This window comes from Aythya ferina, assembly GCF_964211825.1.
Source record: "Aythya ferina genome assembly, chromosome: 20".
Classification (NCBI taxonomy): domain Eukaryota; kingdom Metazoa; phylum Chordata; class Aves; order Anseriformes; family Anatidae; genus Aythya; species Aythya ferina.
Genome location: NC_140318.1, coordinates 3,583,548 through 3,603,292, shown reverse-complemented (window position 1 = coordinate 3,603,292; position 19,745 = coordinate 3,583,548). Strand labels below are relative to the sequence as shown.

The following is a 19,745-nucleotide window of genomic DNA, read 5'->3' as shown; positions in this document are numbered from 1 at the left end:
CATCCCAACGCCTGACTGCTCTTGCTGAGAAGAAATTGCTCCTCATTTCCAACCTGAACCTTCCCTGAAGCAACTTGAGGCAATTCCCTCCGGTCCTACCACTGGTTACCTGTGAGAAGAGGCCGACCTTGAGCTCCCCACACCTTCCTTTCAGTTAGCTGTAGAGAGCAATAAGGTGTCCCCTGAGCCTCCTCCTCTCTAGTTCAGCAAACTAAGACCACTAAAAACACAGCATTCGTTTCCTCGCTGTGGGAATAGGAATACTGCTGTGTGGTGAGGATACATCCACCAGCAGTTCTGTGGGGCCTGAAAAAAAGCAGGCTGATCCACTCATGATTATTTTCATTTGGCTGACTCATTAGAGGACGATGGGCAACATCATTTTTTAAAATATTCATAAAGGATAGTTCAAAGGCATTCATTATAATTTCATCAGTGTACAAAAAGCAGTTCTGAGTGGTTAAGTGCAGCCAATTTTAACTTGTATATACCAATGATTGCTATTGTAGTAAAATAAGCATATCTGTGGCTTTCTAGGAACATTATTGGTCTTAATATCTCTGTAGTCATGGGCACAGAACCTGCACCAAAGGAGCTTTGATCCTGCCAGAGGACAGGTTTGGAGACAATAACACAGGGCAAGGGCTAGATTTTTGGAAAATATGGCATTAAGAAGGATTGCTTATGTTTAGATGTACTTAAATCAAAATATGCTTTCTTCTTTATTTCAAGAGGAAATTAAGGTGAAGTCACACGTTACAGTTGAGCCAGTATAAAGGCCAAATCCTGTCAAAGAGGATGAGAGTTCATACTCCTGCCCATGTCCTCTTTCCCCCATTCCCTTCTGCTCTGGGCCCTGCCCAGGTCTCCACTTCATAGCTGTGTCTTTAACGCTCACACCCTGCCCTGGGCCTATTCAGCTCACGAACCTGACAGAAAACTGCCCATTTTTTTCTACCAGAATGGCTTTCTGCTGGTTTAGCATGTCTAGTGAGCTCAACTCAGGGTCAAACAACCCCAGATTAGGGCAGCAGGAGGGATTGAGCTGTAAAATTGTCTCAGGATGTGTTGTGAAATCCTTACAGGAGCAAACAAAAGCTTTCTTTCCAGTTGTTTGTTTCAGTGTTTGCGTTAAACAGAAGTTTAGCAAACAAAGAGTTTGCATCTGCCTGCACAGAAATTCCCTCCCGCTTAGTCATGGCAGTGATGCTGTGGGCCTGGCGGCGGGATGTCGTGTCAGGAGTTGGGAACCTTTGCACAGCGGACGTCAGCCGCTTCCTTCCCTGTGCCTCACTTTTTCCTACTGAGAGAGACAGAGAGACAGTCATTACTCAGGAAAGCTACACGACCTGATTCATCAGGGCATGTAATACCCTGTCACAAAAGGAAAAGGGAAGCCGAGAGAAGATAATTTGCTCTCTACGCCTCACTTGAGCAATTGTCACCTCTCACACACCTGGTGGAGAGTTCAGTTCCTGCATACCTGCCGAAATCCCCCTCTGAGGCTGCTCTCTGTCCCCCTGGCCATCCGCAGCCCAGGAGTAGGATGATACTACAGGGTCCTACTTTAGGTTATACCATGGACACTTGGTCATTATCCCCTGATAAACATAATGAAGATGCCTTCACTTTCTGTATCTTTAAACTGTTCTCTGTAACAACATGAAGCCTGCAGTCTGAAATTTTTCAAAGTGCCCAACTGACATAAAAATTATTTTTTTCAAAATGACTGAGACCTGCACTCAAAGAGAAACTCACTGCCACTGCCGTGCCAAAGTAATTAGAGCCCTGCCACACTAATTACCCTGTTATAGGTACAAGGCTCCATCTGAACAACAGGCTGCGTTATTTTCCCAGGTGGCCACGATCCTCTGGCACCTCTGGCTCTGAGCCACTGCAAGAAAGGCACCGGTCCCCCAAAGCCCTCTCCTTCCTGGTACTTCAGAGTGACCGGAGAGATCCTTTTCCCCGGTACCATCTTCTCCACCCGAGTGTTGTAGCTCAATTCCTGCCTTCCTGCAGCTCTCGAGACTCCTCCCAGGAAGTCCTGCTGCAGATGAAGCGTTTTGGTACATGGGGAGACCGGCATGTGTGTGAGGGCAGCCTGGGTGGTCGTGCCGGACTTTTGCAGCGTAATGCAGTGTGGCCCAGCTTGACGTAAGTCGGATTTACCCCCCACTGCCACCCCTGCTGAGGGGCTGCCCCGTGCCAACGCGTGTGCGCTCGCTGGCTGCTGCATGCACCCACGCTCCTGTGGTGCGGTGGGTGCAGGGGGACCCTCATTCCCCAGAGCCCTTCGGGTGCACCCACGAGCGTCCAGGCTGGCCACTGGGGCAGCACTGGGACGGAGGAGATCGCCGGTGAGTGACCGACCGATCCCTGCGGTGACCTTTCGGTTGCCTCCTCCAAGATCCTGAGTGCTCCGTCCCGCCTGCCCTGCGCCTTGCAGGGAGCGTAGGTACGGCACGGCCTCAAAACTCAGCCAGGGGAGAAGCTCCCTGAGCCTTTCCCAGGCTTTTTGACTCTCCGGTGGCTGACCCCACTGCAAAACATTGCCCAGGGCTGGGGAGGCGAGGCAGAGCCCCCTGCCCTAGCCCCAGTGCTCCCAAAGGTGGCAGTGCCCCGAGCCCAGCACTCCCTCTAGCTCCTCTAGCAGGAGTCCTGTGCAAACCTCTTAGGCACGCTCCACAGTTTGGTGTAAGCCAGTGAGAAATATTATGCCCTATTTTCCATAAATCATACTGTGTTTTTTTTCCCACCTGGGCAAAGAGACGTAAAACTGGCTGGCTGCTGCTTTTTGCTTTTTAGAAATAACACAAAATGCAAGCAGAGGGGACTCAGCCTGCGCGTAAGGATGGGGAGTGCATCTAGCAGTGCTGGGAACCTACCCATGGGCTGCCCAGCTTCAAACCTGTTTTTTGGTGTGTTTTTTTTTTTTTTTTTCCAGTAAAAGTTGCAGTAAATTAATCTGTAGCTGATGAAAATAAAGGCGCTTGCACCTTCCAGACTCACCCCTTTTATCTAAAGTATCTAACAAAGCAATTTATTTTAGCTTAAATACCATGTGCTTTGGCAGTGCTGCAGAACAGTTGAGGGGACCTGAGGTGAAGGAACAGTCTGCATCAGGCACAGCAATTAATTTGTTTGGGGCCTTAAAGGAAACCTAAACACCAAAATCCATAAGCACATTAACCCCTGAGGCCCCTTGTTTCCCTTGCCAGCCCTGAGAGGCAGGGTGCCCGAGCCGTGAAGCCAAACCACAGCCACATCAGCGAGGAAGGTGAAGGGGAGAAAGGGCAGAAGCAGGAGACATGAGGGAAAAAGCAGGTGGGAAGGTGATGAATGACACCCGATTCCAGAGGATGCCCTCTCGCTGGTGTCTCTACTGCTCCCCCAGTGCAGAGGAAAGCAGTGGTAGTGTGCAACTGGGGGGAGAGGAGGCAGAAGCTGCAGGTGTTGCCCTTGTGATCCTGCTTTCATGCGTGTCATAGGCACAAAGTGCAGCCCCAGCCCTGTTTGACATTGCAGTGACAACACACAAAGTGTCTGGGCTGCCTTTTCCTATCCAGAGGGAAGTAACCACAGCTTTGGGCCTGGACCTGCAGTGTGTCCCCAGGTAAAAGAAACATTTGCTTCGTGCCTGCAGCTACGGAGCGATTTTCTCATCCCTCTGCTTTGTGTCTGGGGGAAATACAGGTCCGTGCCCACGAGCGTGAGCCAGCAGGAGCCGTGGCATGCTCAGGAGAGCAGGACCATCTCTGCGTCACTTCTTGCTGGAGAGGAATTGCGGCGCTGGATATAGCTCCTGCTCCAGCGAGGTATTGAATGCCCAGCATGACTGCTTCTGGCCCGCAGCCTGCTCCCTGGCTCAGGCCACAGTGGTGTGGAGCTGGGGAACGAGCCTTGGCAGCGGCAGCAGATAGGGCACGTCAGGAAAAGTCACCCTGATGCAATGTCCGCTGCAACCCAATTATTTCCAGGTAGCCTGGTTAAAGGGAACGTCTCACACAAGCAAGAGAATACTCTTTACACAGAGGAAAGCTCATTGTTTGTGGGATTGCCTCATCAGAAGGTGTCTTCTGCTAAAGCCTCTTGGGTTGCAAAATACTTGGAGCACGAATTATCAGCATCCTCCTGGAGGTAGAAACTTGTAGAACAAGGGACTGACGTGCGGTGAGGAGTCAGTGGTAGAGTGCAGAGCACGGTCGTGGCTGCCAAGTTGTCTGCTGGGCAGATTGTGCCTGGAGGAACAGCATTGGGTTTGGGAGCAGAACAGGCTGACATGGATTTGGGGGCTACGTGGCCCTGAGCCCACGTTGCTCTCCAGCCCAGTGGGCAGCCAACCATGGCAGCGTCACACAGGCTGGGGATGGGACAGAGGGAAGTCAAGAGAAGAAAGGATGTCATTGCCACTTCTGAAAGGGTTGGAGCAAGCAGGGCCCTTCCTCAGAATCGGGAATTTCTAGGCTTATAGCACCCTGCTCCCACTGAGCCACCTTTCAGAGCTGTTACATTCTCTGAGCTGTGGCCAGCAACAACATGAGGGGACAGTGCTGGAGCTGTTAATGTTTAACCTCCAGCTAGCTTTTACTTCCCAAGCCACAAATCCTACTCCCACCACAATCAGCTCAAGCCTCGGGTCTTGCTGACTGTAATGCACATGGACCTGTGCAGAAAAGGCAAAGAAGGGGGCTGGGGGAGATGTGTGGGGCTCCCCTACAGCCGGGGAGGCAGTGACTCCTGCTCACCCTTGGCCGCCTGCCCAGCACCGCAGGGGAGCGCAGAGTCCACCCGCTGCCCTCTGAAACTCAGGATTCCTTGTAATTTATTTGCAAAAATCCCTAGCGAGGGCTGAAGCCGCATAAAAAAAAAAATCCAGAGACACAAATCAGTGTTGGGGCAGTACTCAAACGCTGGTACAGCCTCGTGGGAAGGGCAGCGGCAAGCAGGTAAGTGGGGAGTTACCGGTGGGGGGGCACCGTAACCCCACCATCCCGGCACAACAGAGCGCAGACCCTTTCCCCGTACATCCCAGCTCCTCCACACCTCACACCTCAACTGCTTGCGTGTGTTCTCCTCATCCCTGATTGTGTTTTGCTCGCTGTGGGGATGGTCGTTTTCTTGGCTCATTGCTTCACAGATGCCCTCCTCCATCCTCACAGGGGCTTTTCTTGGCGCGTTGAGCATCCTTTGTGTCCCATCTCCAGTCCCCTCGCTGTCTGGTTGCCTTTTCTCCTGCACTGCTGTTACTAAATTCTGCCTCTGTTGCTTTTCATCATCCTCACGATAAATTCCCCAGCAAGCACATCCTCCACATTTCTCCTGCCATGCTCACCAAACGGGAAGGAGGATTTTGCTTGGTGTCCTCCCTGCTGCCCCTCTTCCAACCCCCCCAGCCACGATGCACGTGGACGTAGGCACTGGTCAGGCAAGCAGTCCCTCGGTGTCTCCATGTGCCAGACTGCCGTGTGTGTGCTGTGCTCCCTTCCTGCCTGCACTCAGCTGCTGCCTGGTTTTGGTGTGAATTTTAGGTGCAGAATTTACCGGCATTTAGTTTAGGATCTAGGGCAGCCACGGGCTCCAGCAGGCCAAAGGAGCAAACACCATTTCTGCCGCTCCTCAGGGCGGTGTGGAATAAAAATGTTTGTTCTTTTAGAAAAAGGGGATGTTTTGTGGCCTTTTCAGAGGTCCTTCTGAAAAGAGAGGCTATGGAAAAGCAAAAGTCTGGGTCCTGGGGTTATTGGCCTGGCTGTTAGAGCCTGGCTGAGCTCATTTGACCCACGACTTACTCCAACTGCAAACAAGGTCCAAGGCATTGCTGGTGCCCCGGTGAGGTACCCACACCCCAGTCGTTCAGCTGTTTTCTTTCTGAAACTCGGAAATGAAACATCCTCTGCCAGCTCTCGTCAGTCTGAGCTCTCATTAGATGTGTGAATCTTCTCCCAGAAGCCGCTGTGCCAGCATTGCTGCCCTGGGGTCGGTCAGCAGAGGTGGTGAAGCCTCGCAGGAGCGCACACCTTCTGCTGGGGGCACCCCTCCTGCAGCAGGACACCCCCTCTGCCACGAGCTCCAAGCTCACTTTCTCTTCACAGGCAAAAATGTCAAGGCCAGTGCAAGCTCGGAGGCTGGAGGGAATCGATAAGAATATCTGGTGAGTTAAGCTGCTACTGGGCAGCCCCTGGTTTACCCCGCGGGTATATGTGGTTTTGGGCAGCCTAACATCAGACAGAAACCGCTGCGGTTGCACGGCGTGGAGCAGCACCTCGCTCGGCTGCTTTGCATTTGTTCAGGAAACACACCAGGGGAATTTTGTCCCGTGAGGCTTTACACCAGTTCAGCTGCATACCTGCTGCTCGTGCTTTGCAGCATCAGCTCCTCGCTGTCCCGAGGGAAGGCGGTCGGCAGCAGCACCCAGACCTGAGCCGAGCGGTCGCAGCGCGCTTTCTCCAGCTCAGCATCAGCTTCAAGCCCAGCCTCGGGCACTGGCAGCAGGGAGGCAGGCGAAGGGGTGCTGCTAGCTCTGCTCCCAGCCTGCCAGGAGCTGTGGCATTGGGAACGCTGCGTGCTTTAATACAGGTGTTAAATGAGTTTTGCCCTGCTGTGCCTAGCTTCGAGCTACAAAGTGCCAATAAGCCATAATAAGCCATAAGGGTGCAATGAGCACTGAGTTCAGGCTGTCTTACCCCCCGCAGAGGCCTTCACGGTGCCTGGTTGCTAATTTTTCTAGAACTGGCCTCAGCTTGAAAGCCTCCATGACCTCTCCTGCTCGGTTGGGTCTGACCAGAAGTGGGCATCCAGGCAGCACAACTGCCGTGTCCTTCAAAAAAAGCTAAAACCCTTCCCAGTGCAATAGTGCCTGGCTCGGTTTTAATTGAAACTGGTCTGAAACGCCCTGTGCCTGGTGCAAGCAGTGAGGATGGGGCAGAAACCAGCCCTGCTGTGGGAGCTTTTACCCCAGCCGGTGCTGCCCACCCACCTCGCTCCCTGCCAAAGGGATGCCAGCAAGCAGAGCCGGTGCCAGACCCTCTGTCACGCTTGTCCTTCTCTTCCCTTCCCTCTCTCCAGGGTGGAATTTGTAAAACTGGCTGCCACCTACTCCACGGTGAACCTGGGCCAGGGCTTCCCCGACTTCCCCCCACCGGACTTTTTGAAGGAAGAGTTCACCAGAGCCTTCAGCGGGGAGAAGCACATGCTGCACCAGTACACCCGTGCCTTCGTACGTAGACAGCCCCTCTGCTAGGCGCTACCCCCGAGCCCTGCCCCACATGGACCAGGGCTTGAACAAGCTCAGGCACCCCGAGCAATGCACACCTCATGTGGGCGCACAGGCCAAAACCCCGTAGCACGAGGCACCCACATATGTGAGACAGAGCCATCGCGACAGGGAAACCCAACACAGGGCACTTGGCTGCCCAGAGCCATCCGAAGGCCTCATCCCTGGTTTGGGAGGCTTCCACCACCCAGTTCTCACCCACTCCTCTCGCCCCACAGGGCCACCCGCCTCTGGTGAAGATCCTAGCCCAGCTTTTTGGGAAGCTGCTTGGACGAGACCTGGATCCTATGACCAACGTGATGGTGACTGTAGGGGCGTACCAGGCCCTCTTCTGCTGCTTCCAGGCTTTCGTTGATGAAGGCGATGAGGTAACCCAGGACCCTTCCATGGCTCTGCGCAGCCCTCAGGTAGGTCTGAGCAGGGCCCGGAGGCTGCTGCCATGCCCCTCTCTTCCAGGTGATAATTATTGAGCCCTTCTTCGACTGCTATGAGCCAATGGTGAAAATGGCTGGTGGGACACCCGTGTTCATCCCGCTGAGACCGGTGAGTGGGCCAGAGCGGAGCCGTCGAGGAGGGAAGAGGATTTGTAGCACGGTGAACTCTAAGCAAAGCGCAGAGGCAGCAAAGCAGGCTGAGGTTCCCCTCTGTTCTCTCTAGAAAGCTCCAAAAGATGGAAAATTGATGTCTAGTGCGGACTGGAAGCTGGACCCTGCTGAACTGGCTTCAAAATTCAGTGAACGGACAAAAGCCATCGTCCTGAACTCACCCAACAACCCTCTGGGCAAGGTAACGCCTCTGGCCTCGCTGTGGGCAGCCCCGAGAGCAGCTGGGGTGCTACAGCTGGCCCAGACATGGCTGTGGTGTGGCACCAACTCCACCTTCCTGGCACGCAGGTGTGCTCTGCTGGCGTTTTGAAGCCCAATCTCATGTGCCAGCAGTGCTTTTGTCCTGTCCTGGCCCAGGAGATGGTGCAGCCAAGGGTGTGCAGCAGGGCTCAGAAATGTACCTGCTGTGTCTCAGCTCTGCTCCCTGCCCTGCTGCAGGTGTTCAGCCGAGAGGAGCTGGAGCTCATCGCAGACCTGTGCGTGAAGCACGACGTCCTGTGCATCAGCGACGAAGTGTACGAGTGGCTGGTCTATGACGGGAAGGAGCACGTCCGCATCGGTATGGAGGAGGGCTTGGCTGAGCCTGGGCGTCTTCTCCAGCTACAGCATCTCCTGGGGAAGCACCTGGGGATTTAATGGGGGACCCCTGGCACGCACATCTTGCTGCACTTCAAACTCAGCCTCCACACCAGGTCTTAAACTGGAGCCCTGACTTCCAGAACCAGCTGGAGGAAACAGAGCTGGTTTCACAGCGTGAGATCTGGAGCAAAGAACCCTCTGGCTCCAGGGAAACTGGATTTTTGCCCATTCGGTGTAAAACTACCATTTTCTGTGTGTCCCTAGTTTTGGGACATCCATTTCAACATGATTTCAGAGGCCTGTTCTTCCTGTTGCAGTAACATGCAGTTACCCCGTTGCAGGGAGCGTGCTGAGCTCTGCCATCAGTGTTTCTCTCTCGTTTCATTGCCAGCCAGCTTGCGAGGGATGTGGGACCGCACGGTGAGCATCGGGAGCGCTGGGAAAACCTTCAGTGTCACCGGGTGGAAGGTGAGCACCCCCACGCAACCCCTCTTTGTCTCCCCATCCCTATCCCTTCGCAATAAAGCCGAACACGAGGAGGTACCAAAGATTTAGCATCCTCCTCCTCCTCTCCTGGCCACAGGTGGGCTGGACCGTGGGCCCCAACCGGCTGCTGCAGCACATTCGCACCGTGCACCAGAACTCGGTGTACCACTGCGCCACGGCCGCACAGGTAAGGCAGCTCCCTGCCACCAGCCCTGCAATCCCCCAAACCAGCTTTGACCGTCTTCCCACCAGGCTCTGGATCCTCTTCCCCTCGCAGGAAGTCGTGGCTCAGGGTTTCCAGAGGGAGTTTGAGCACTACGGGAAGCCAGACAGCTACTTTGTCCAGATGCCCAAGGAGATGCAGCAGAAGCGAGACCAGCTGGTCCAGAGCCTGGTCGCTGTGGGGATGAAACCCATCGTCCCCGAGGGCACCTACTTCTTGGTGGCGGACATCTCCGAGTTCAGTGAGTTGTGCAGCGGCCGTGTTGCTCAAGCAGGGCTGAGTTTGGGGATCAGTTCAGTCTGGTCCCACCAGCGGGGACAGGAACCTGCACAAACAACATCCAACGAGGGGAGGGACTGCACTGCATTGCCCAGCTGAGCTCCCAGAGGCCAGGGATTTGGGGCTTGGCTGAGGCACCCACCCGGCCACAGCCTCTGCACTGCTCCTCCTGCAGAATCTGATGTCCCTGATGTCCCCAACTCTGACGAGCCCTACGACTCCAGATTTGCAAAGTGGATGGTGAAGAACAAGGTAAATGCACCTGCCCCTTTGCAGCACGTTTACCACGGCGTGTTTGTGCCCTCCCTGCAGAGCCAGCAGTGGTGGCAACACCACCAGTGGGCAATGTCCCTCTCCAGACCCGTTTTTAGGGTGGAAGACGCCAGGGCATTGCTTAAGTCCATGGTAGCACCAAGCAGGGCTGGGGCTCTCCTGAGGACGTGCATGGGTCCAGCAGCCCAGGGCTGGGGCATATTTGGGGTGTCTGTCAGCAGCTGGCCTCAAGCAGGGCAAGCAGAGCACCAAGGGGACTTGTGAGCAGTAGGTGACAGCTTCGTCTATGCTGGGACATGGCCCCAAGGCGCTAACCTCAGCTCCACGCCTTTCCCTCCCCAGGGACTCGCGGCCATCCCTCTCTCTGCTTTCTACTGCGGGCCCCACAAGAACAACTACAACTCTTTCATCCGGTTCTGCTTCGCTAAGGTGAGCCCTGTGGCGAGGTGAGGTTGGGGGTAATAATCAGGGCTGCGTGATGAGACGAATGCCAAGGAGAAACACGCAGAGCCTCGGGCACTAGAGCCCAAGCACGGCACCGCAGCTGGGTCCAGCCAGCCCGAGCCCCTTCTGCAGACACACAAGCGAAGTCGGGGCAGGAGGTGCTGGTGCTGCCCCATTGGGGTCCCACCTTTCTTGGTCAGGGCAGGGGGTCCCCTGGGTGCACGTTCAGCTGCTCAGGGCACACTGCCTGCCCCAGATTGGGCTGTGCCTGTGTCACACCAAACACAGAACGAGAACGGGATTTTATTGTGAAAACAGCCCGGTGAGGGGAAGGGGAACATGGCTGGAAGCCACGAACCAAACCTCGGGGGTTTGTTTAGGAGGAAGCCACACTGAAGGCAGCAGATGACATATTGCAAAAATGGAAACTGGAGAAAACGACTCCCTGAAGGCCCTGGGGAGGGAACCAGACTCTCCTTGGTCATCACCCACCACGATCGCTCTTCTTCTTCCTTTGCTTGGCTACAAACTTTGCTACATCCTTATTTTTGTGCCTTCAACCACATTTTTTTTTTTGTCAAACGGGTAAGAGGTTTGCCAGGCCCATGGTTTAAGGGGCTTTTCTGTCACTGTGCAATGAATGCACTGTTTCTTGCAAGAAGCGAGCCTTCTGGTGTGGCTCCGCGTTCAGTATTACTTCTCCTCTTTAAAGACTTTGCTAATCAGTTCTGGGATGCATCCAGCAAAACACGAGGTAAGGACGGCTCCACCACCACATTCTGAAAAGGTCCTTCAGGACCTACCTTCAGGGCCGTGCTGGGGTCAGGGTGCCTCGTCTTGCTCCACATCCCCACTCGTGTACTGCAGGGCTCAGGACGACGTTTCCACCAGCACCCACATTCCCCACATGACTGCAGCATCGCTGCCCATCAGCAGGTTGTTTCCCAGGGCCCTGAAAATTGCACACGCAGCGAGGTGTTTCCCGTAATTAGCAGTAATTCCTTTGGCTTTTCTGTGCATCTCTGGGGAAGGCGACCACAGGTTCAGGAACCCTCTGCCCTGGACTATTGCTAAGCCTTCCCCGCGCACCCCCACGCTGCCCTTAGGATTTGGTCGGGGCTTGGTGGCACCCCCAGGCTGCAAAACCAAACCCCAGCCTTTGACAAGAGCAGGTGGTGGCCAGGGAGGTAGGGCAGGGCTGCTGCCTGGCTGGTGGGGCAACACGAGCAGCATTCGGGCAGGTAATTCTAGTGTCGTTCTTGATTTCAGGCTGGATAAGGATGTAAAGTAGAGTCCTCAATCGTGCAAGAGTTACGCGCAACAGAATGCGGGATAAATAGTAGTAGTGGTTAAATTATTAAAGTTGAATTACTGCAATTACCAAAGAGTAAATGTCTCTAATGGTTATGGGGCTGACGCAGATCTCCTGGAGAGCTGAGGGTGCTGCTCTCGCACCCACCCGCGGGCAGGTGCTGGGGGACCCACGGCCACCAAAAGCAGGCGAAGAGCTGAGAAATTTAATTATGAGCACAAGCGCACCATCCCCAGCTGCACGGGCTCTTGCTCTAGGCTGTGACACGCCCCACAAGAGCCAAGGATCACCCCACATCCCCTCCAGGCACGCAGAGCCCCTGCAAACGCCCCCAGACGCGGAGATCCGGATGTAACCCCCTGCTACCCGGAGAAGCCGCACGCCTCGTGTCACCCATCCACCCTCGCACCACGGCAGCCCCTGCTTAGCTTGGCAGGCCGCGCAGGCGATTTAAAACCCCCTCCTACCCCCGCCCCTTTGCCCGGCCATTGGCTCGCGCGACGCTCCGCCCCGCCCACTTGGTGCGGGCAGCGGCCAATCACGGCGGGGCCCGGCAGTGCGCACAAGATGGCGGACGGCGGCGCGGCCAAGCGGCCCCGAGAGGTGAGGGGGGGGGTGGCGCTGAGGAGAGCCCCGGGAGGGGGGGAGCCCAGCGGCCCCAAAACGGCCCCAAAACGGCCCCAAAACAGCCCCAAAACGGCCCCAAACCGGCTCCTGTCTCCGCAGGTTGTGGAGAGGAATGTGGACTGGCGGCGCTGGAAGCAGGAGAGTAAGGCTGGGGCCGGGCAGGGGTTGGGGGTCCCGGATCTCGGCGCTCGCCGCTGACGGCTCGGGGGGGGGCGGGGGTTTTTGTGCGCCTCAGGGAAGGCGGAGAAGAAGAAATGGAAGGAGCTGAAGCTGCTGAAGAAGCTGGAGAAGCAGCGCATGAGGGAGCTGGCGGAGAAGCAGGCGGAGCAAGCGCGGGAGGAGGAGCAGAAGGAGGACAGAGGTGAGGGGCTGGGGGGCTGGAGGGGGGCTGACAGCCAGGGGAGCTGCCAGACAGGGGACATTTGTCCCCATAGATCTGCTCGTAGCCAGCCCACGGGCACAAACACAACGCAACGGGCACCGCACGACTGGCCTTTATTACCAGAAAACCCCTAATTAAAATCTGAGAAGCGGAGGTTGCGTTGTTCTGCCCCGTCTCCTGCAGCTGAAGCACACGCAGCGCTGTGGGTGCAGCCGGCAGGCCCTGCGCGGCCCCCATCCCCTCGCCCTGTTTGCAGGGAGGCACCACACGCTGAGCGTGGCCCTGCCCGGCTCCATCCTGAACAACGCTCAGTCGCTGGAGCTGCGCACCTACCTCGCCGGACAGATTGCCCGAGCCTGTGCCATCTTCTGCGTGGATGAGATCGTGGTGTTCGACGAGTATGGGGAAGATGCAAAGTAAGGACGAGCTGTTTTGTGCTGTTTCTTCTGTGTTTTCTGTTCCTTTATTTAGCTGAGACCAGGAAAGAATGGTGTGTAGCTCAAGCAAGGGTTTGAATTTCCCATAGACAGCAGCATTACAGGGAGCCCTGCACTGGGCACAGGTGTTCACTTAACTGCCTTGGAATTTAGGATCATTTATGACAGCAGGGGGAGAACAAAGCAGAAGGAAAAGGTTTCCTAGTGCTTTTAGGGTTGATGGGGAAGCTGCTTCTATTCACAGATTAAGGAGAAATAGTCAGATCTCCAGAAGACCAAGACTTTGTTGCTTTGCAGTCCCATACTGAGTTTACAGACTGCTCTCTTTCTCTTCCAGGAGTGTGGAGGGGGAATTTGAAGGAATTGGAAAGAAAGACAAGGCTTGCGTGCAGCTGGCTCGGATCCTGCAGTACCTGGAGTGCCCTCAGTAAGTCTACTGCAGTCAGACTGTGTCAGATGAGTATTAGAACTAGCTCCCAGCTGGTGATTTGCATGGGTACCTCATGGTGTGGGCTCCAGAAGCAATATAAACTCTGTTTATATTGCATGATTATGCATGAATACGGGATCTGATTGTTTCACGTCTAATTCAGGAGTTTAACTGATAGAACAGAAGGGACTTGGGAGTTAATCATGCCCTGTACTCAGCTCCTTTAGAGTCAGTACAAAGCTAGAGCTGAGGCCCAGGTGCCTTAGAAACAACTGTTTTCATATTTAAATCTTCTCTGATAATAGGTACTTGAGGAAATCTTTTTTTCCAAAACACGGAGATCTGCAGTTTGCAGGTAATGATTCGGTTGCCTCTATCCCACGCTGTTGGCTCCCCCTTCCTGAGCTCTGGCTCTCATTTTGCATGGGATGCACAGAGCTTAAAAACTTTTCCCCACCAGTGGGAATTTTCCCAGTGCGGATGAGGCGCTGTGCTCCACTGGACCACAGAGGGAGGGGCAGCAGAGCAGCTGTGCTTACACATGTTCCTGCAGTTTGTGCCCTGTCCTTACCTGTTCCTTTCCTGCTGTTCCAGGGCTCCTCAACCCCCTGGACAGCCCTCACCACATGCGGATGGATGAGGACTCAGAGTACCGAGAAGGCGTGGTGTTGGACCGGCCAAGTAAGCCGGGCAGAGGCTCTTTTGTCAACTGTGGGATGAGGAAGGTACGTCTGTGGGTGAAACAACTCATCCTGTCACTGGCAGATCTGAAGCAGGCGTGGTGGGTACAAGCACTGCTCGGCTTCTGAGCATCCTGCTTCACAGCAGGCTGGCACGGGGGTTAGTGCTGGTGCTGTCCTGTCCCTTCTGGCCTGTTAATGTTTGTAACTTCCCGAGTTCTGGCCTGCCCACCCAGCACCTCACTGCTTTGCTGCTGAGTTTGAACCTTTGAGCAGCAAAGTCTCAGGCTGCTGATGCAACCACGCCTGCTCTGCATGGCATGCAACACAGCCCCTGATTGCAGAGCTCCTCATTCCAGCTCCAGGCCAGAATAGGCCCCCCCCTTCTTCAGAGCATTCCCTCCCTCCCCACCTTCCCCAGTACCTCCAGACTGTCTTGACACTGCTGGTGACTGTCCCTGCAGGAGGTACAGATCGACAGACAGCTGCAGCCTGGGCTGCGAGTGACGGTGCGCCTGCAGGAACCACAGAATCCAGGTAATCTGCTGCTACGTTAGCACCTGCAGACCTTACTCCTGCTGGAGGTAGTCCTTCTGTATGACAGCCTTCAGATTACTAACATTTGAAGATAGCCAACAGCTCCACCTTCTCTTCACTACACACACAGAGTAGTAACACGCTTACACAGCCCCCTAGTGCATTGGAAGGACCTGTCAGCTCTTTGGCCAGCAGTAAATAGCCCAAACATGCTCACACTTTCCAGAACACACTCAAAAGGGAGGCTCGTGGTTGTGCAGTGAGTCGGTGCCTTGCCACAGGAGAAACCTCAGCATGTGGCTGGTCAAGTTCAGCTCTCAACAGGACCTCATGGGGGTTGTTAATCTCTTTGCTTCCCTTTCAGAAGCAAAAGTGCGGAAGGGCATCGTGGTGTCTTCACACCACCCTCGGACGGTGTCAGGCTTGTACTGGGGCTACAGTGTCCGCCTCGCCTCCTGCCTCAGTAAGTATTTGGAGGCATTTTCTGCTTTCTGCTGTGCAGAAGGAGCTTTATTCCACCTGGGCTTCCACACCAGTTTCAGGCTGCACATCTGTAACATGTTAACGTGTTATTTAAAATTCTAGTTTTGTCTCACAGGCAGCAAACACCCTATGCAGCTAGCAGTCACAGAACAGTCAAATTTGAGGGATAAAGCTACAGCTGTGAATTGCCCCACTCACCCACCAGTGCTTGGCCCTCTACTTTCACATTCACCGTTTTTCCAAATGCATGCACCGCAGCAGCTGATGAGAGCTGGTACTTTCCATCTCCATTTGTGATAACTCCCTCCCATTCATTCACATCTAAGCCTGCAGTGACTTTTGAGTGCAAGAGCCCTGCAAAATCCTTTGCCACTGTCATCTGAGAGACTGTATCTCCTAGGAAAATCATATTTTGATTTTCCATGGCTCCTGGTACCTGTCTGAGGTGATGCAGCTGAGTGCCAGGAGATTCCTGCAGCAAGGGAATTAGGCAGGAAGAGGGATCAGTCTTCTGATGCATTAGTGGTGCTGGAAATCAATTAATTCTGCTGCCACAAGTCACCTGTGGAGTGTCTGAACCTGCCCAGAAGGCAGCACAGGTGAGGAGCCCCATGCTGAACCACGAGCTGTGTTTGTTTCCCAGGTGCTGTCTTTTCGGAGTGTCCGTTCAAGGAAGGCTACGATCTCTCCATTGGGACCTCAGAGCGGGGCAGTTCTGTGGACCAGGTCACTCTGCCCTCCTTCAGGTTTGTCACCCACATCTGCAACCCCACTCAGAGCCCCCAGTGGGGCCTGGTTCAAGGCACACAAGAAAAAAAAAAAAAAGCTCCTAACACCTGCCTCAGTATGATGGTTTGAGCTGTTCTCCCTTCTAACCCTGTCCCTGCGCTGTCCCCTAGGCACGCCCTTGTTGTGTTTGGAGGTCTTCAGGGCTTAGAAGCTGGGGTTGATGCAGATGCAAACCTGGAGGTCACTGACCCAAGCCTTTTGTTTGACTTCTACCTGAACACTTGTCCCAGCCAAGGCAGCCGAACCATCCGAACAGAGGTAGGGCAGGTGGCTCATGGTGCAGCGGGTGCGGTGCCTGTGCACACAGAGCAGTGCTGCCTTCCTCTGGCAGTGACACGTACAGCCAGTGTAATTCCCCCAGCAATGCCTCAAACAGCCCCTGGATTGCCCGGGGGTCCCTTGCCAAGGACAGCAGCTCTGAGTGCTGCACGACTCTGTTCCAGGAAGCGCTGCTGATCTCTCTGTCTGCACTGAGACCTCGCATCGAGGAGGCTGTGAAGACACCCACTGACAGCTGAGGGAAGGAAAGCCACCGACCTTGTCCTCCACTTCGGACTGCCTCAAGGAAGAGCTTTTAGCTATTCAGACGCAGGGAAGCCCTGCCAGGCTCCTGGAGCGATAAGCCTGGGGGAAGCTGCAGACACCTGACCAAAGCTGGCAGCGCTGCTCAACCGAGTGTCTGGCTCCTGCTGGGACCAGCAAGTCTGGGCCCTTCCACACCTGCAGCATCCAGCCAAGAGCAGGTCACTGCCTTGCAGCAGCCTGGGACAAGCTTAGCAGCAAACTGAGTCTCGGCAATTCAGATGTCTCAGGTGGGGAATAAAACAGTACCAAACCTCAGCTGCCTTGAAGTCTGCATGTGAATGTTTTGTGACAAAGATGGGCACTCAACGCCCTTGCAGCCCTGTGGCCTTCAGCCTTGAAGGAAGTAATTTAATCCTTACCCTTATGCAGCTGTTCCCATCACACAGCTAGCCTGCCTCCCCAGCCCCCCTTTAACCCAAAGGCTTCCTCCCTTCCCAGTGGCAGGAAGGGCTGGAGCTTCACTTGGCTCTGAGCTAACTGGATGATCTTGAAGGTCCCTTCCACCCCAAGCTGTTCTATGCTGCTAAAGCACGTCACCATACCTCGTTACAGTTTGGCTCAAAGAGAAAAGCAGCTGGAAAAGCTGGCTTTGCCCTTTCCCCTTCCTGCCAAGTTATTCAGGGACTTCAATAGGAGCAGATAAGAAACAACCCATACTTTGGATTTTCAAAGCTTTACTGCTAAAACCATCTTCCGAAAGAAAACAATTACACAGTCCTTTGGACGCAGAAAGGCAAGGACCTCTCCACGTGCCTGTCTTGCTCCTGTCCTTCCCTGCTTCCCCTGTAATTTCCCTTTGTGCTTTAAGGGCCACAAACAAAAGGAGTTACAAGAGTACCCCCAGCTACTGCAGTGTAGGGGCAAATCCTAGAGAACTACTTGTCAAGTGCCCAGGAACCTTCCATGCAACCTGCCCCTGAGACATGCTTTGCATGTGTTTCACTGTTACATGAAATGGGAACGGGCTGAGAGAAGCACTGCTTTGATTCTTAGTCCCTGTGTTTAAAATTGCACAAGGAGATACTGTGAACTACTGCCTTCGGTCCCTCCCAGAGGATACCTGGATTTCCTCAGTCAGGGTTCAACGCTTGTTTCCAGCCGTGATGGCTTTCAAGTTACTTGTTCTCTTCAAGATGTTGGGGACGAAGAGGAGCCCCGAGGCTCGCTCAATGCTCTCGATGGGAACCAGGAACCGTTCAAGGGGGATGTTCTCGTCCACGGGGCTGTTGGGCATCACGTAGGAGCGCAGCTCGATCTCCCCACTCTCCTTTTCCAGGATGAGCACCTTGAAGAAATGGGTGGGGACGGCCACGTTGTTCTTCCCAATCACCTGGTACTTGACGTACATCTTCCCGTCGGCCTCCATCCTGCACCAACAGCGATGTCCCACGTTAGCCCCCAGTCTGGTGCCTCTTCCACCCCTCAGCCCTCCAGCACCACCCTAAGAGAGCCCCCGCTGCATGGTGGTGGTGAGGCTGAGCTTTACATGGGGTCTGCTCCCCCCAGATCCCTTCCCCACTGTCTCTTCTTTAACAGCCTTTCCAAGCTATTTCCTGCTGTGAAAAGATCCCAGCTGGTGAGAACTGCTCTTCCCAGTCCTACACAAATATCCTTGCAGATAATGTCATGCTCTTAGGTGAGCAAATAGTCCATAAAATGAAACCTAGGAGCTTTATTCTGCAGGGAGGGGTTCTGCAGTCTAGTCTCTTAATTTAATGCTGCTGCATTAGGAAGAACTGCAAACAAAAGTCACCAGGTTACCTTGTATCCCACCCTAGGTATTCCCAAAATAACTGTCTGAATGGGAAACTAATCCCAATCCCAAGAAGTCACCGTTCTGCAGAAACTCTGCACGCTGCTGGTCTCACCTACTGAAGGGGCTCTTAGCAGATCACTCCTGTTTCCGAGCAGCTGGGAGGCTGCAAGCCCTCGGCCTGCCTTACCTTCCCAGCACGACATCGCTCGAGTGTGGTCCCAGCCGCATCCTCTTGTTTACCTGGGCAGGTAAAGAGGTCCCGTGCAGACATAGACATTCTTGTTGTTCCTTGCCAAGCTTCTGCTGTACTTCTCAAGGTTATTCCAGGCATTTTGGTTTAAATGAGGAACCTGAAAACACAAGAAGTGGACATAAATGGTAGTTAGTCACCAGGGAACCTCCTCCTTGCTCAGTTTTCCTCATAACAACATCCGCCTTTCTGTAACCCTTCTGGAGTGCTCGGGGCACTGCAAGCCAAGGTCACTACTGCCACCTGCTCTCTGGAAGCTGCGTACAGAGATCCTGCTCTGCACACGCAGCAGCAGAACCCACGAGCCTCAGACTATCACCTCTAAGCATTTGTCCACCTGTTCAGCTGCCGCGCACTGTTCTGACTGGGATCCTTCCTGTGGATAGAGGGAAGCACCCAGGCAGGTCCTTACCGAAAGGTTCCTGTTCGCAGAAGCTCTTGGGGCTAGCATTATCACCACCCCTTAGAGATATCATTTAACACTTAAATTGCCCTGTGTGGAGTCAGGAGCTGGACTCGATGATCCTTGTGGGTCCCTTTTAACTGAATATATTCAGCAACTCTATGAACCCTGCCACCCCAAGCGAACACAGCCTCTCTCTGCCAGAGCTACTCCAGGCTTTGAGCAGCAGCACCCCAGGGGTGAGACCTACCTGGGGGGCGACGTTACTGAGGTAGAAAGTGTCCCTCATGGCCTTCTGGCTCCACTTGTGGTTGGCGGCAGCCGCCAGGTGACCGCGGTCGAAGCCGCTGCCGCGGTAGTCGGCGTTGGTGGCGCGGTGGTACTCGTGCACCGAGTCGTCCTCCTGGAAGTCGCAGGCGGCGCGGTCGGAGGCTCCGCTGAGCGTCTCGCGGTTGAGCTGCTCGATCACCCAGAGCGCGCTGCGGCTCCGCGGGTCGTAGCACAGCACGTAGGACTCGCGGCTCCGCAGCTGTGCCAGGCCGGGCAGGCCGTACTTGGTCAACTCCACTCTGCCAGACCCGGTGACCGCCGGTGGGCCTGCTGCCGCCGCCGCCTGCACCGCAGGCAGCACGGGCACGCGGCCCAGCAGCCCCGCCGCCTCCTCCGCATCGCCCTCACGGCGCTGCCAGAGGGTGGTGAGCACCGAACCCAGCCCCGCACCCAGAGCCAGGGAGGCCCCGGGCAGCAGCCAGCGGCCCCGCAGCATGGCCCCGCAGCGACTCCCACTCCCAGCGGTTCCTTCTCAAGGGTTTTTTTTCTCTTCCGGTGCCCGCCCCGCCGCCACCGCCACACGCCCGTGAGGGAATTGGCCCTTCAAGGCCTCCACGCTCCTCCCGCGGTGCCCACAGAAGC

At 54.9% G+C, this 19,745-nt stretch overlaps 3 protein-coding genes across 6 annotated transcripts; 2 read left to right on the top strand and 1 right to left on the bottom strand.

Moving 5' to 3' along the window:
- Nucleotides 1–2,018: 2,018 nt before the first annotated feature.
- On the top strand, nucleotides 2,019–11,542 carry KYAT1 (kynurenine aminotransferase 1). 4 transcript variants are annotated; one of them, XM_084493920.1, is made up of 14 exons: nucleotides 2,019–2,157; nucleotides 3,697–3,818; nucleotides 6,093–6,151; nucleotides 7,066–7,216; nucleotides 7,492–7,641; nucleotides 7,730–7,816; nucleotides 7,931–8,059; nucleotides 8,317–8,437; nucleotides 8,849–8,925; nucleotides 9,041–9,130; nucleotides 9,221–9,407; nucleotides 9,621–9,697; nucleotides 10,061–10,147; nucleotides 10,543–11,542. In XM_084493920.1, the coding sequence occupies exons 2-14, from the start codon at nucleotides 3,735–3,737 to the stop codon at nucleotides 10,609–10,611; spliced, it is 1,368 nt and encodes a 455-aa protein (XP_084350046.1). In that variant the 5' UTR covers nucleotides 2,019–2,157; nucleotides 3,697–3,734; the 3' UTR covers nucleotides 10,612–11,542. The 4 variants fall into 4 exon arrangements, with proteins under 4 accessions (XP_084350046.1, XP_084350049.1, XP_084350047.1 ...); XM_084493921.1 differs by lacking the exon at nucleotides 2,019–2,157 and adding an exon at nucleotides 3,511–3,616; XM_084493923.1 differs by lacking the exon at nucleotides 8,849–8,925 and having other exon boundaries at nucleotides 8,317–8,427; nucleotides 9,077–9,130.
- Nucleotides 11,543–11,976: 434 nt separating this feature from the next.
- Nucleotides 11,977–16,679, top strand: LOC311421705 (putative methyltransferase C9orf114). The gene is made up of 12 exons (XM_084493925.1): nucleotides 11,977–12,077; nucleotides 12,201–12,243; nucleotides 12,337–12,462; nucleotides 12,740–12,899; nucleotides 13,258–13,347; nucleotides 13,656–13,705; nucleotides 13,945–14,075; nucleotides 14,495–14,567; nucleotides 14,932–15,030; nucleotides 15,694–15,796; nucleotides 15,950–16,097; nucleotides 16,283–16,679. The coding sequence occupies exons 1-12, from the start codon at nucleotides 12,042–12,044 to the stop codon at nucleotides 16,355–16,357; spliced, it is 1,134 nt and encodes a 377-aa protein (XP_084350051.1). The 5' UTR covers nucleotides 11,977–12,041; the 3' UTR covers nucleotides 16,358–16,679.
- Nucleotides 16,680–17,081: 402 nt separating this feature from the next.
- ENDOG (endonuclease G) lies at nucleotides 17,082–19,741 on the bottom strand. The gene is made up of 3 exons (XM_084493926.1): nucleotides 19,084–19,741; nucleotides 18,421–18,530; nucleotides 17,082–17,791 (listed from the first exon to the last, which is right to left on the bottom strand). The coding sequence occupies exons 1-3, from the start codon at nucleotides 19,597–19,599 to the stop codon at nucleotides 17,506–17,508; spliced, it is 912 nt and encodes a 303-aa protein (XP_084350052.1). The 5' UTR covers nucleotides 19,600–19,741; the 3' UTR covers nucleotides 17,082–17,505.
- Between the last annotated feature and the right edge of the window lie 4 nt (nucleotides 19,742–19,745).

Bases quoted from the DNA above. Each gene is read 5' to 3' on its own strand.
- LOC311421705 (XM_084493925.1), top strand. From the start codon at position 12,042: ATGGCGGACGGCGGCGCGGCCAAGCGGCCCCGAGAG. The intron at 12,078-12,200 runs GTGAGGGGGGGG...CTGTCTCCGCAG, and splicing joins CGGCCAAGCGGCCCCGAGAG to GTTGTGGAGAGGAATGTGGA. The intron at 12,463-12,739 runs GTGAGGGGCTGG...CCCTGTTTGCAG, and splicing joins GGAGCAGAAGGAGGACAGAG to GGAGGCACCACACGCTGAGC.
- KYAT1 (XM_084493920.1), top strand. From the start codon at position 3,735: ATGCTCAGGAGAGCAGGACCATCTCTGCGTCACTTCTTGCTGGAGAGG. The intron at 3,819-6,092 runs GTATTGAATGCC...TTCTCTTCACAG, and splicing joins ATAGCTCCTGCTCCAGCGAG to GCAAAAATGTCAAGGCCAGT. The intron at 6,152-7,065 runs GTGAGTTAAGCT...CCCTCTCTCCAG, and splicing joins GGAATCGATAAGAATATCTG to GGTGGAATTTGTAAAACTGG.
- ENDOG (XM_084493926.1), bottom strand. From the start codon at position 19,599: ATGCTGCGGGGCCGCTGGCTGCTGCCCGGGGCCTCCCTGGCTCTGGGT. The intron at 18,531-19,083 runs GTAGGTCTCACC...TTGTGTTTTCAG, and splicing joins TCAGTAACGTCGCCCCCCAG to GTTCCTCATTTAAACCAAAA. The intron at 17,792-18,420 runs GTAAACAAGAGG...CTGTTGGTGCAG, and splicing joins GGACCTCTTTACCTGCCCAG to GATGGAGGCCGACGGGAAGA.